Below are 14,382 nucleotides of genomic sequence, written 5' to 3'. Positions count from 1 at the left end.
AATAATAATTTAACGTTATTTATCTGAGGAGCAGCTTTGAGTTTAACTCCATCACAGAACTCTCATCTTGAGCGAGCATGAAGGCGACAGTGGAAAGGAAAAACTCCCTCATGAGGAGGAAACCTTTAGCAGAACCAGGCTCAGGACAAGAGGACCATCTGCTTCGACCGGCTGGGTTTGGTAGGAACAGATACACAATGGCAGGTCAAGAATCACGTGTTAAGATAGAAATAGTATCAAATGGAAACTATTCAGTTTTAACAATTCATTTAAGGAAATGAGGTCAATGTGTCCTCTAGTAGTCTAAGTCTATAGCAGCATGACAAGCCAACCCTAACTATAGGATTTATCAAAAAGGAAAGTCTTAATCCCAGTCTTAAAACTGGACAATGTGTCAGCCTCATGGACAGAAACTGGAAGTTGGTTCCACAAGAGAGGAGCCTGAGAACTGGAAGATCTTCCTCCCATTCTGCTTCTGGAAACTAGGAACCGCGAGTAAACCTGCAGTCTGAGCGCGAAGTGCTCTGTTAGGAAAATATGGAACAATAAGATCTGTAATATAAGATGGAGCTAGGTTGTTGAGAGCTTTGTAGGTTAGAAGTAGAATTTTGAATTAAATTCTGGATTTGACAGGGAGCCAGTGGAGAGAAGCTAAAACTGGAGAGATATGATCTCTCCCAGTAACTCCAGTTAAGACTCTGGCAGCAGCATTTTGGAACAACTGAAGACTTTTTAAAGAAGTATTTGGACACCCAGATAAACAATTGCTATAGTTCAGTCTTGAATAAGTGTAAATGCATTTAAAAAAACTGCTTAAATTAGCTAAATGATTCATAAGAATTAACAAGAAGAAGCTAAAAGTAAAAGAAACAAGATGAATTTAGCTAAAATAATCTGAAAGGAGTGCAAAAAGTTCAAATTAGCAGAAGAAAGCCAGAATAAACACACAAAAAAAAAAATTTTTTTTTTAATCCCAAAACCTCTGAAATTAGCAGAAAAATAGCTGGAAAAACACAAAAAACTGAAGTTAGCAGGAGGAAGCTGAAATGAGATTTAAAAACAAAAGAGACTAAATTAATTACAAAGTATCAGAAAGAAAATTGAAAAAGCTGTTTATGAAAGACGTGGACCTGCAGTCTCTGACAGAGGTGTCTGAGCAGAGGATGCTGAGGAAACTGCTCCAGGTCTTGAACAACACGTCACCCCCTGCATGACACCCTGGACTCTTACCGCAGCACCTTCAGTCGTAGACTGAGACCACCGAGGTGCTCCACAGGACAAACTTTTCAACCCCTCCCCCTTTCTGCACAATAAAATTAACCCTGCACCACAATAAACACTTGAATGTTTCGGTCTGCACCTGCTTTAGACCTTAATTGTTGTTATTCTCTCTTATCTTGTGCAATTCCTTGTGTATGTTCCTTTGCACTGAAACTCTGGCACAACAATCTCCTGTGGGATCAGTAAAGCTCTATCTTATCTTATCTTTAGTAGACTAAACTCTTCAGTCCAGGTCATTCAGTATGTTAGTGTTTTGCTTCAGTGCATCACTTTAGTCCAACTCCAAACTGTTCAGTCTGATGATGCATCATTTAAATATTTAAATGTTTTTGTCTTGGCAGAAAAGGAGACGGAGTTAATTGGCGATCCTGTTGAAAGTGCCATCTGGTACTTTAACAACACTGGCCTGGTAAGGCTCTCCTCTTCTCCGACTCCGTCGAGGAAAACTCTTTAAGCTGTAAACAGGATGATGGCGCCGTTTGCTGCTTCCTCTATACGTTGAACACGAAGGTGTCGTCTGTGATGACTCCACTCCTTTAGTGAAAGTATTGTTTAACCTGAAGGGCTTTATTCTGCCAACTCCTGGAAATCTTTCACCAACGCAAGCAGCCTTCCTGGAAAGAGCTCATGAATCTTTTACCAGGATGTTTGTGTTTAATTGTAACGTCACTGGACGAGGACAACGATAAGATAAGCAGCTAATTGTATGTGGCTGCGCCTCTTCGTGTCGTCTGCTTTTTGAGTTTTGTCCTAAAACGCTGAAGCATCGAGCCGTTCCCCCTCCTTTAATAACGTCTGTGCTGGGTGTTTGTTCGTGCGCAGCCTCTTAATGCCACGTGGTCGTCGCTCACCAAGTCCGAGTGCTTACAGTACAAAGGAGAGCTGGTTGGAGAGGCCTGCCATCACGTCCCAGACATCACTCTCATGTCCTTCATCCTCTTCTTCGGTACCTACACCACCTCCATGTGTCTTAAGAAGTTCAAAACCAGTCCGTTTTTCCCCACCACTGTGAGTATCTCCATCGTTCAGACATCCAAACACGAAACAAGCCGACCCCACGGAGAATAAACCCCACAACTACTCCTCTCCCTCAGGTGAGGAAACTCATCAGCGACTTCGCCATCATCCTAGCTATCCTCATATTTTGTGGAGTTGATGTTTTCATTGGAGTTGACACGCCTAAACTTATCGTGCCAAGTGAGTTTAAAGTAAGTCCCCCCCCACTTTTCTCTTCAATAATTCAAGTAGATTCACAACATTTGTTTTAGAATCTATAGATTTATGTTTTTACGACTCACATAAAAACCTAAAAGACAAAAAGACCAAGTTTAGTACAAATACTGTAGATGACTGTATTTTACATTGTCTTGTCTTCTTCTCTTCCTCAAAGCCAACGAGCCCCCACCGAGGCTGGTTCGTGCCCCCGTTTGGAGGAAACCCCTGGTGGGTCTACTTGGCCTCGGCTCTTCCGGCTCTTCTCGTCACCATTCTGGTCTTCATGGACCAGCAGATCACGGCTGTGATCGTCAACAGGAAGGAGCACAAGCTCAAGGTACGATCTGAAGCTTCTGAGAACGTAGCTGCAGCTCACGGTGGCTCACGAGTACGACTCGGTTCACAAGTGGCTCGTTTTAACAGAGGGGGGTGTGCACCACGAGGGAGGGGTGACTCGTAATGCAGATGTGTCGTAATTTACGAGTGGGACGACGTCATGTTTTAGAAACTTCTGCTGAGAACTGATGCATTTTTTTGTACAAACCGGATTCCAAAAAAGTTGGGACACTAAACAAATTGTGAATAAAAACTGAATGCAATGATGTGGAGATGGCAAATGTCAATATTTTATTCGTAATATAACATAGATGACAGATCAAAAGTTTAATCTGAGTAAATGTAACATTTTAAAGGAGAAATTTGTTGATTCAGAATTTCACAGTGTCAACAAATCCCAAAAAAGTTGGGACAAGTAGCAATAAGTGGCTGGAAAAAGGAAATTGAGCATATAACGAACAGCTGGAAGACCAATTAACACTAATTAGGTCAATTGACAACATGATTGGGTATAAAAAGAGCTTCTCAGAGTCTCTCAGAAGCCAAGATGGTAAGAGGATCACCAATTCCACCATTGTTGTGCAGAAAGATAGTGCAGCAATACCAGAATGGTGTTACCCAGCGTAAAATAGCAAAGACTTTTAAGTTATCATCATCAACTGTGCATAACATCATCAAAAGTTTCAGAAAATCTCGAACAATCGTTGTGCGTAAGGGTCAAGGCCGTAAAACTGTACTGGATGCTCGTGATCTCCGGGCCCTTAAACGTCACTGCACCTCAAACAGGAATGCCACTGTCAAGGAAATAACAGAATGGGCTCAGGAATACTTCCAGAAAGCATTGTCAGTGAACACAATCCACCGTGCCATCTGCCATTGCCAGCTGAAACTCTACAGTGCAAAGAGGAAGCCATTTCTAAGCAAGCTCCATAAGCTCAGACGTTTGCACTGGGCCAGGGGTCATTTAAAATGGAGTGTGGCAAAATGGAAGACCGTTCTGTGGTCAGATGAGTCACGATTTGAAGTTCTTTATGGAACACTGGGACGCCATGTCATCCGGACCAGAGAGGACAAGGATAGCCCAAGTTGTTATCAACGCTCTGTTCAGAAGCCTGCATCACTGATGGTATGGGGTTGCATGAGCGCTTGTGGCATGGGCAGCTTGCATGTCTGGAAAGGCACCATTAATGCAGAGAACTATGTTCAGGTTCTAGAACAACATATGCTCCCATCTAGACGTCATCTCTTTCAGGGAAGACCCTGCATTTTTCAACACGATAATGCCAGACCACATTCTGCAGCAATCACAACATCATGGCTACGTAGGAGAAGGATCCGGGTACTGAAATGGCCAGCCTGCAGTCCAGATCTTTCACCTATAGAGAACATTTGGCGCATCATAAAGAGGAAGGTGTGACAAAGAAGGCCCAAGACGATTGAACAGTTAGAGGCCTGTATTAGACATGAATGGGAGAGCATTCCTATTTCTAAACTTGAGAAACTGGTCTCCTCTGTCCCCAGACGTCTGTTGAGTGTTGGAAGAAGAAGGGGGGATGCCACACAGTGGTAAAAATGGACTTGTCCCAACTTTTTTGGGATTTGTTGACGCCATGAAATTTGGAAACTACAGATTTTTCCCTTAAAATGAAACATTCTCTCAGTTTAAACTTTTGATCTGTGATTTGTGTTCTATTCTGAATAAAACATTAGATGTTGGCACCTCCACATCATTGCATTCACTTTTTATTCACAATTTGTTTAGTGTCCCAACTTTTTTGGAATCCGGTTTGTAAATAAACAAAATAAAAAAAAAACTTTCCTCTGCTGCTGTTAATCTGAGCCTGCTCCTGACCTTTGACCCCATTTGCTGTCTGGACACAGAAAGGAGCAGGTTACCATCTGGATCTGTTCTGGGTGGCGGTTCTGCTGGTGGTTTGCTCCTTCATGGGTCTGCCGTGGTACGTGGCAGCCACCGTGATCTCCATCGCTCACATCGACAGTCTGAAGATGGAAACGGAAACGTCGGCTCCAGGAGAGCAGCCCAAGTTCCTCGGCGTGAGGTCAGACCGTCTTTATGTCTGCAGGACTCGTTGGAATAACGTCCACTTTTCTTATTAAAACTTATAGACATTATTTCCCAATATGAAAAACCTCTCTCTAGTTAAGCTGCATAGCAAAGAATAAAATATTATATATATATATATGACCCTTTATGTGTACAGGTGGTCTTGTTAAATTATGAGAACTCATGTTCAAGAGAGAACTGTTTTTTTGGGGAGCAAATGGGGTGGTGGGGTGTTAAGGGCCTTGCTCAGGGGCCTAGAGTGGGGCAAATTAGGGTGGAGGCAGGTGTGGGTGTTTCAACTTTTTCACCCACATTTTGATGTTGACGGTACCGGGAGTTGAACCTGCAACTTTCCGATCACAGGCCCATCTTCTCTAACCTCTGTGCCACCACCCCCCAATCCCTCTATCATGGATGTGAACATCTTCATCCCTGAACGAGTGACCTCTGACCTGCAGGAGTGTAGGCCACAGAGTCCTGGCCTGATGATGTTGATCTTCTGTGCTGGTCCATCCTTTTGGCCGGTGGCTGTTTAGTTTCCTCAGTGTAAGACTGATCACCCTTCTGACACTGAACAACATACACAGTATTACTCTGTTGGTGCCGGGGACTGGATCTTTGGGATGAACCAGTCTTTAATATATTTTGGGGTTTAAAAGCCACTGGGACGTTATGTTTAGAAAATAAACGTCTCGGTGTCATGATGCTGCTGTTCGGTAGTTGAACCCACACGCAGGAATGCAGGAGGACTCCGTAGTAAAAACACAAATGATTTATTGAACAAAACAAAATGCTGACAGGGCAGCAAAACTGACTTTAAAGGTGACGCGACAGGATGGCGCAGATGCAGACCGTGACACCATGAAAGAATAATCCCTGGATACCAAAGGAGTGAAAAGACAGAGACTTTATACAGATACTAATGAGACGAGTGAGGAGCACCTGGGGGGATTAGAATGGAGATCAGCTGTGCACAGGAGGATGATGAGGGAAACACAGAGGTGCAGGAAAACTACAGAGAAACAGACAGACATAGTGTCACTCAATCTGAAACTCCCGCAACATATGAATGACCACTGGTCACCTGATGGCTGGCTGGAGTCCTGTTTGGGTTTCTTCTCTGCTGTCAACTTGATTTATGGGGGACCACAGAGCAGACAGCGTCCCCTCTAACTCAGGAGCCAGGCAGAAGGAGGAATCCTACACAAGACAGGAGAAGAAACCCAAACAGGACTCCAGTCAGCCATCAGGTGAAAAGGAGGAACCCAGACCCAGACCAGTGGTCATTCCATATGTTGAGGGAGTATCAGAGAAACTGAGACGTTTATTTTCTAAACATAACGTCCCAGTGGCTTTTAAACCCCAAAATACATTACGGCAAAGACTGGTTCATCCCAAAGATCCAGTCCCCCGGCACAAACAGAGTAATATTGTGTATGTTGTTCAGTGTCAGGAGGGTGATCAGTTTTACATCAGGGAAACTAAACAGCCACTAGCCAAAAGGATGGCCCAGCACAGAAGATCAACACCATCAGGCCAGGACTCTGCGGTCTACACTCATCTCCAGGCCAGCGGTCACTCTTTCAGGGATGAAGATGTTCACATCCTGGACAGAGAAGAACGATGGTTTGAGAGAGGAGTGAAGGAGGCCATCTTTGTGAAGAGAACCCGTCCATCATTTAACAGGGGCGGAGCTTCTGTTCTGTTCACATCTTTTACATGTGAACAGCTGATTCTGACTGTCAGCAGCAAACTGGTTGATCCACGGTGCTGTTTATAAGACTGAGTTTATTACAAGATCTCAGACTGAAGAAGTCTTTTGGGTCCTGATGCATGCTCAGTAATCCAGGTAGAAAAATCTAAAAAAAAAGTTAAGTCAGGTTCCTGTAGACTTTCATCTAAGACAAAATGTTTCAAAAAACAAGAATCCGCCCAGAGGACCAGACTTCACCTGGTTAGATTTTTCTACCTGGATTATTGAGCAGCATCAGAGGGATTTTTATTCTTGTGCTGCAGCGCCACCTTCAGGTGACTCGCAGGGTTCTCACAGGTTACAGCTGAGAAATATTGGTATTTTTCTAAACATTTCCTCTCTGAGGTCAGCTGAAGGTCAAAGTGAAAGAATGCAGAAATGATCGAGTCAGTTTGTTTTTATGACTCCTGGTTTGACTCTGAAGTCGTTCTCTGGAGAAGAACTGACGCTGAACTGCCGCTTGGTTTTGTGACTTGAGTCAACCTTGGAAATAAAATGTTTATGGAGCAGAACATTGTTGGGTGAAAACATCTGTGGTGGTCAACCCATCTGGACAGAGACGAGCAGAAGTCTTAAAAAAAAACATTTTCATCAAATAAACAAGAAGTCAGTCAGAGGTCAGAGGTCAGAGCCTGGACTTTTTCTAGAATCAGAACATTCAAACGTTTAATCTTAACAAAAGTGGAATATTGTTACTAACTCGGTCTTTATTGTTAGATTTGCCTGCTTCGACCAGTCGTGTGCGTTATTGTCTGTCCACAGCTTTTGTTGTTGTTGTCGTTCTGAAAACTTTTTGTTTTCATCTCCGGGGGACGTCCTGAGCTGTTGTTTCAGCTGTAAGCTGAGCTAACGGATAAAACCTTCTTACAAGCATCAATACTGTTCAGAATTCAAAAAGAGAAGTCCGTCAGACTTAACGCTCAAACTATGAGCGCACATGAAGCTGAGTCCAAACGCTGAGACTGAAATGTCTCATTTCAACCTTCTGGACTTGGTGTGTGTGTTTCAGAGAGCAGAGGGTCACAGGTGTGGTCGTCTTCATCCTGACAGGACTCTCCGTCTTCATGTCTCCAATTTTAAAGGTAATCCGAGAAACGTTCAGTTCATCAGATGGAAAACCATCATCCGTTCTGTGATTAGAACCAAATGTTCAGCAGCTGAAGCAGCAGATTCTATAACGACACAAACGTTTGAGAAGACAACCCTTACATTTTATTATTTTACAGAAACTTCAAGTGTTCCAGTCACAATCTGTCAGCTGAAACAGAACCTGAACCTTCCACAACTTGTCTCATAGAACAACGGCAATAATAACTTTAATGAAGTAATTTATGTTCCAGTCCTGGAAATTAACAGATAAATTCATGAACAGTAATTGTTCTTTTAGCTTGTTCTCTCCGTGCACGCTGGGTTTTTACTTGAGGATGCCAGTTTCTTCCCAGAACCAAAAACCTTCAGGCTAGGTTCATCAGTAACTCTAAACTGTTCTTAGGTGTGAAAGTGAGAGTAGTTGTTTGTCTCTGTGTCCCTGTGATGGACTGGACACCTGTCCAGGTGTCCCCCACCTCTCACACAGAGACTGCTGGAAACGAACACCAGTTCCCTGTGACCCAGAAAGGAAAGGAAAAAGTGGATAAAAAGATGGATGGCTGGATGGATGGATGGACAATGGATGATGGCTGGATGGTTGGATGATGGATGATATATGGATGGATGATGGATCACCATCCATCCATCCATCTATCCATCCACTGATGTTTGGATGATGGATATTTGGAAGATGGTTGGGTGATGGATGGATGGATGATGGGATGGATGGATGGATGATGGACAGATGGATGATGGATGGATGGATGGTGGATGGATGGATGATGGATAGTTGGATGGATGATGGCTGAATGATAGATGATGGATGGCTTGTTGGATGATTGATGATGGATAGTTGGATGGATGGTCGGATGATGGATGGTTGGGTGATGGATAGTTGGATGGGTGAAGGATGGTTGGATGATGGATGATCGGATGATGGATGGTTGGATGATTGATGGTTAGGTGATGGATAATTGGATGGGTGAAGGATGGTTGGATGATGAATGGTTGGATGCAGACATGAGGAATTTTGAAGATTAAACTAAAAATAAACTTTTCAGAGCAAAACTTCATCTTCAGTGATAAAGTCTAGATGTCTTCTACTGAACCACACTTTGTTCTGGACAGGATCAAAGAGAATCGACATAAACGTAACTTGTAACGTAACTTGTAACGTAACTTTTAACGTAACTTGTAACGTAACTTTTAACGTAACTTTTCGTATTTGGTCCATTTTTCTCTCCAGGACATCAAAATCAAAATAACATTATTTATCCCATTTAACAACATTTTTTGAGATGTGGTTGTAAAAATCAGGGATTTCTTTTGATCAGGTTGTAGTTTTAGATTTCCATTTCTTCTATTAAAGCTCCAAACTGAAGAGAAGATAAATCAATAATTGATATTTGTCTTTTTCTGTCTGTTGCTCCCAGTTTATCCCCATGCCGGTGCTGTATGGAGTCTTCTTATACATGGGAGTCGCCTCTCTTAATGGGGTGCAGGTAATCTGGACACGTCATTTCTACAGATCTGACTAAATGTGCTTCTGTTTCTAAATGTTTGCTCTTCAGGGTTTTATTCAGATAGAGTGGACAGATGGAGTGTTCTCGTAACCACAAATCCAGAGGTTTTAGAGTCCAGAAGTTTTAGAGTCCGGAGTTTTTAGAGTCCGGAGTTTTTAGAGTCCGGAGTTTTTAGAGTCCAGAGTTTTTAGAGTCCGGAGTTTTTAGAGTCCGGAGTTTTTAGAGTCCAGAGTTTTTAGAGTTTGGAGTTTTTAGAGTCCGGAGTTTTTAGTGTCTGGAGTTTTTAGAGTCCAGAGTTTTTAGAGTCCAGAGTTTTTAGAGTCCGGAGTTTTTAGAGTTTGGAGTTTTTAGAGTCCAGAGGTTTTAGAGTCCGGAGTTTTTAGAGTCTGGAGATTTTAGAGTCCAGCGTTTTTGGAACACCATGCTCGAACATAAGGGTGTCCACTTGGCACCAGGACACCGTAGGTTGCAGCTCGATGATTGACTTTGCAGTCGTGTCTTCTGATCTGCGGCCGTTTGTTTTGGACTCTCGGGTGAAGAGAGGAGCTGAGCTGTCAGCTGATCACCACCTGGTAGTGAGTTGGATCAGATGGCGGGGGTAAGATGCTGGACAGACCTGCTAGACCCAAATGTGTAGTGAGGCTTTGCTGGGAACACCTGGCAGAAGAACCTGTCAGAGATTTTCAACTTCCACCTCTGGGAGAGCTTTAACTTCATCCCAGCTGAGGAGGGGAACATCGAGTCCGAGTGGACCATGTTCTGTGCCTCACTTGTTGACGTAGCTGCCTTGAGCTGTGGCCGCAAGGTTGTCGGTGCTTCTCGCAGTGGCCGTCCTCGAACTCTGTGGTGGACCAACCAGGGTTAGGGGGCTGTCAAGCTGAAGAAGGAGTCCTATCGGTCCTTGTTGGCTGGTGGGCCTTCGGAGGCAGCTGAGGACTCCTGGAGGGCCAAGCAGTCTGAAGCCTTGGCTGTTGCTGAGGCAAAAGCTCAGATGTGGGAGGAGTTTGGTGAGGCCCTGGATAACAATTCTCTGTCAACTCTGAGGAGATTATGGAAAACCATCAGCTGAGGAGGGGAAAGCAGCTCTTTACAACACTGTGTTCAGTCAAGGTGGGGTGCTGTTGACCTCAACCAGTGATGTCATCGGGAGGTGGAAGGAAGACGTCTTGGACTACTTCAGAGTTTTTAGGGTCAGGAGTTTTCGACCTGCAGATCTGGATGTTCATGTCAAATGATCTTTAAGTTCTTTTTCAAAACGGAAGCAGAAACGTTACAACGTTTGAGAAAAATGTTGTTTATTCTCATTTCATGCGACCAGCTGCTGTTTGCTGTTAGTTTGAGACTTACTTTGTGCTCTGCTCATTCTCTGTCTGTAGTTTATGGATCGTCTGAAGCTGCTTCTGATGCCAGCGAAGCACCAACCCGACCTGGTTTACTTGCGGCACGTTCCCCTCAGGAAGGTCCACCTCTTTACCTTCATCCAGATCCTGTGCCTGGCCCTGCTCTGGATCCTCAAGTCCACCGTGGCTGCCATCATTTTCCCCGTCATGGTGAAAGACGTTTGATTTTAATTTACATTTAGCAATAAAACAAACAACAACAATAATTATATCAGTTCTGTGGAAATGATGCAGGTTTTATGATTATTCAAAGAACTTGTTTCTACCTGAGCAGATGTTGGACGTGTCTCTGTGCGTTTTATTTATTGTTCAGATCCTTGCTCTGGTTGCTGTGAGGAAAGCCATGGACTACATGTTCTCCCAACACGACCTCGGCTTCCTGGATGATGTCATTCCAGAGAAGGACAAAAAGAAGAAGGAGGACGAGAAGAAGAAGAAGAAATGCGACAACATTGACAGCGATGCTGAAGACGTAAGGTTTTAAACTTTAGGCGCGTTTTGAGAACACGAATTGATGCAAACTTTACTTTTATATTCTAGTGGTTTTATAACAGCCTGTTTTTATTTTAGCTGCTCAGAAATCTCAGTTTCTTTCCTCTAAAGCAGAATAAAACTAACTTTACTCTGCACGTCATGTCCAAAACAACCACAGCTTTATGTGGAAAATATTCAGATTTATTAAAAACCTTTACAGATATATATATATATATATATACACATGTATATATATATTTTTTTTATTGTTTTGTTTTGTTAGTTGTTCCTCCATAGAAGCTCAGTTCAGTTCATTTCTGTAGCTCCAGATCATCAGAAGTCATCTCAGGGTGCTGTATAGAAACATTCAGACATTAAAAAAGACAATTAATAAAAGTTCTGTATCTGAGGAAGCAGCAGACTGTGTTGAATCTTCGTCACGGTCTTCCATCCTGAGCGAGCACAAAGGAGACAGTGGAAAGGAAAAACTCCCTTTAACAGGAAGAAACCTCCAGCAGAACCAGGCTCAGGACGAGCGGCCATCTGCTTGGACCAGCTGAGGTTTGAGAGGACAGGAAGTGGAAACAGACACAGAATGACAGGTCCAGGTGAACTTTCTATAGGAGGAAAGACAAAAACACACGTTAAGATAGAAATAAATACAAATACAAAACAGGCAGAGTAGAGCAAGTAAAGACAGCAGCAAGGGGTGAAGGGGTCAGACTTGGAGCGATTAAAAGACCAATGATGGAGGATGACCACATGGAAGACACAACGTTTCCTGGAAAAAGAAAACGGGGGCTTTCCCTGGAGCCAGGTCTTGGGAGCAGCTCACCATTAAGCCCCTGGTGGTCGAGCCTTGGCTCTTTATGCTGTGCTGAAACAAGTTAAAAAATAAATTATAAAAGCTACAGAAAGGCAGATTTCCATGGCTCAGGGGTGGCGGTCATGGTAAGGTGCCATGTAGGCCGGGCGGCAGCGAGGGTGGGGCTCTGCGTGCCGTTTCCCAGCATCACCAACTGACTCCAGGTTAATGGAACGCCGCCTCATTGGTGGGAAAGAAGCCAGAGTTTGTTGGGGAGGTTGAGATCTAGTTGGACTCAGACGTTAAACTTTCTCCTCTGAAGCTGCCCAGGAGGTGAAGCCTTCAGATGGTGGTACTCGCAGGCCCTGTCGCGCTGAAGAAGGGAGCCTCGAGTCTGTCCCTGGGGACTCCTGGAACAGCTGACAGGTACAGGATGGCCAGAAAGACTGTGGCATTTATGGTTGCAAAATATATATATCAGGCATGGGGGGGATTTCATTAAGGTCCTGAAGAAGAACTCTTGTTTAGTCTCTCACAAACCTTTCAGCTACTCAGAAAGGGAACGCCGCCCTGATACAGGTTGGGCTTGGTTTGGGTGAGGAACCATTGACTGAATTTTGTCGGACAGTGAAAGGAGAATTTTAAAGTTTTATTTTTCCCACCATCATGTCCACTTTTGAGGAGTCAGAAGAAGGCGAGTCCTCCTCCTTGGCAGAGGTCACAGGAGGTAGCAGGGCACCCAGGGTGGACAGATGTCACCCTGAGATGCTGTGGGGCCGTCACGGTTGACGAGTCTCTTCAACGTAACATGGAGGATGGATAAAACAGCTGCGGAGCGGCAGACTGGGATTTTGGTTCCCATTTTTGTTAGAAAGGGACTGGGAGTGTGTTCCAACTGTTGAGGAGTCACACTTCTCAGCCTCCCCAGGAAAGTTCACACCAGGGTGATGACTGGGAGGCTCTGACCAGTTGTCAAACCATGGATTTGGGTTTTTGACCTGGTTGTGGAACAGTGTGGATCTTTACCGAGGACGTCTTGTGAGTTTAAATCTCCAGTCTACATGGGTTTGTGGATCTAGAGGTTTATGACAGGATCCCAAGACACAGTCATGGACTGGAGGGGGTCTGGTCTGAGAACCACAGACTGCTTTATGCAGATGAAGCTGGTGGCATCTTCAGACCATGACCTGTTGTCTACACTAGGACGGTTCACAGCTGGTGAGAGTCAGCTTCTCTCAGTCTGAACTGGTTTTCAACCAGAAAGGGAGGTTTCTGCATCTAGTGGAGGAGTTCTTGTATCACCCTGGAGGAGACTCCTGAGCAGACCTAAACCGATGGTCCACAGAGCTGGTTCACCTCCTGGACCTGCTGCCCACACGACCCCACCATGAACCTTGGTTATTATTTCCTAAAAGTTTTATTGATAATGAATTAAAGATCAAACGCATAAAAATATCAAACTTGTTTGATTTTAAAAAACGAGCTCAGATGTTTGTCGGACTGGTTGCAGCGTTGTTGATAACCCCCGTTTGCCCAGAGGTCCGTTCTCAGGATGTGTTTCCTCTCTCCAACAGTCCGACTATCCTTACAATGAGAAGGTTCCTAATATTAAAATTCCCATGGACATTATGGAGCAGGAGCCGTTCTTAGGCGACAAAGCCTCCGACAGTGAGTAAACCCTGGAGGGAGGGAGAACTCTTCGTCCTCTGAACTTCATCCATGTTTCTGATGATGTCCTGTCGTTGAGGAGCTGCTTGGTTCTCGTCTTTAACTCGCTGCTTTGACGCTCTGCTTGGGATTAACACGTCTTTAAAACCGTCTTCCTCTTTCTGACCCTCATTAAAACGCATGTTTCTGCTCTGTGTCCTCATCGTTTCATTCTGAGTGTTTCCTTCAGAATATCTGAATGCATGCTTGACTACATGCTTCGTGTTTATAGCTGAGAACACTTCTTAAGTTTGTATTTTATAGTATTGTGCAAAAGTCTTAAGCCATCCCTATTTTTTACATTTTCCTTCTCAGCAGTCAGACTCTGTCGTCTTTAAATAGGTTTTAATCCAGAGGTTTATTTTAAGTCCTTTGGTTTTTAGGATGAAAGTCAGAACAGGATCTTTTTTCACCGGATCGGTTTTCTCTCTTCCACAGGAGAGAAGTCCAAGTCATTCCTGGATCGACACACATCGTGCTGAGCAACTTCACTACTATCAGGACAGCAACGTGTCCAGGTGAGAGCGAGCACCTGACACCTGGCAGGCGATTAGAAATGCAGCTAAACAAAAAGCAGCTGCTGGTTCTATTCCCGGGGTTGGAAAAAGGTCACATGACCAGCTAACACAGCTAGAGCTACTCTGATCTTTAAACATCAGACTGGGTTGGACATCAAGCTAACTGGGTTTCAGCTGGAAGCAGAGCAACAGAGTCTGTGGTTCAGTCTGGTGGCG

At 44.1% G+C, this 14,382-nt stretch overlaps 1 protein-coding gene across 1 annotated transcript in view; it reads left to right on the top strand.

Annotated features, from left to right (window-relative positions):
* Positions 1–14,139, top strand: part of slc4a4a (solute carrier family 4 member 4a) — a 63,538-nt gene extending 49,399 nt beyond the window's left edge. The window contains exons 16-26 of the mRNA XM_037680856.1: positions 1,623–1,690; positions 2,104–2,289; positions 2,376–2,489; positions 2,672–2,833; positions 4,714–4,892; positions 7,660–7,732; positions 9,173–9,241; positions 10,639–10,812; positions 10,976–11,134; positions 13,516–13,609; positions 14,087–14,139. Coding sequence (XP_037536784.1) covers positions 1,623–1,690; positions 2,104–2,289; positions 2,376–2,489; positions 2,672–2,833; positions 4,714–4,892; positions 7,660–7,732; positions 9,173–9,241; positions 10,639–10,812; positions 10,976–11,134; positions 13,516–13,609; positions 14,087–14,130 — 1,322 coding nt within the window. The 3' untranslated portion in view covers positions 14,131–14,139. The remainder of the gene's footprint in view (positions 1–1,622; positions 1,691–2,103; positions 2,290–2,375; positions 2,490–2,671; positions 2,834–4,713; positions 4,893–7,659; positions 7,733–9,172; positions 9,242–10,638; positions 10,813–10,975; positions 11,135–13,515; positions 13,610–14,086) is intronic.
* The last annotated feature ends 243 nt before the right edge of the window (positions 14,140–14,382 follow it).

Source organism: Nematolebias whitei, chromosome 8 (genome assembly GCF_014905685.2).
Source record: "Nematolebias whitei isolate Nwh7 chromosome 8, NemWhi1, whole genome shotgun sequence".
NCBI classification, from domain to species: Eukaryota; Metazoa; Chordata; class Actinopteri; order Cyprinodontiformes; family Rivulidae; genus Nematolebias; species Nematolebias whitei.
The sequence above is the reverse complement of the archived record's forward strand: the minus strand, read 5'-3'. Positions and strand labels throughout refer to the sequence as shown.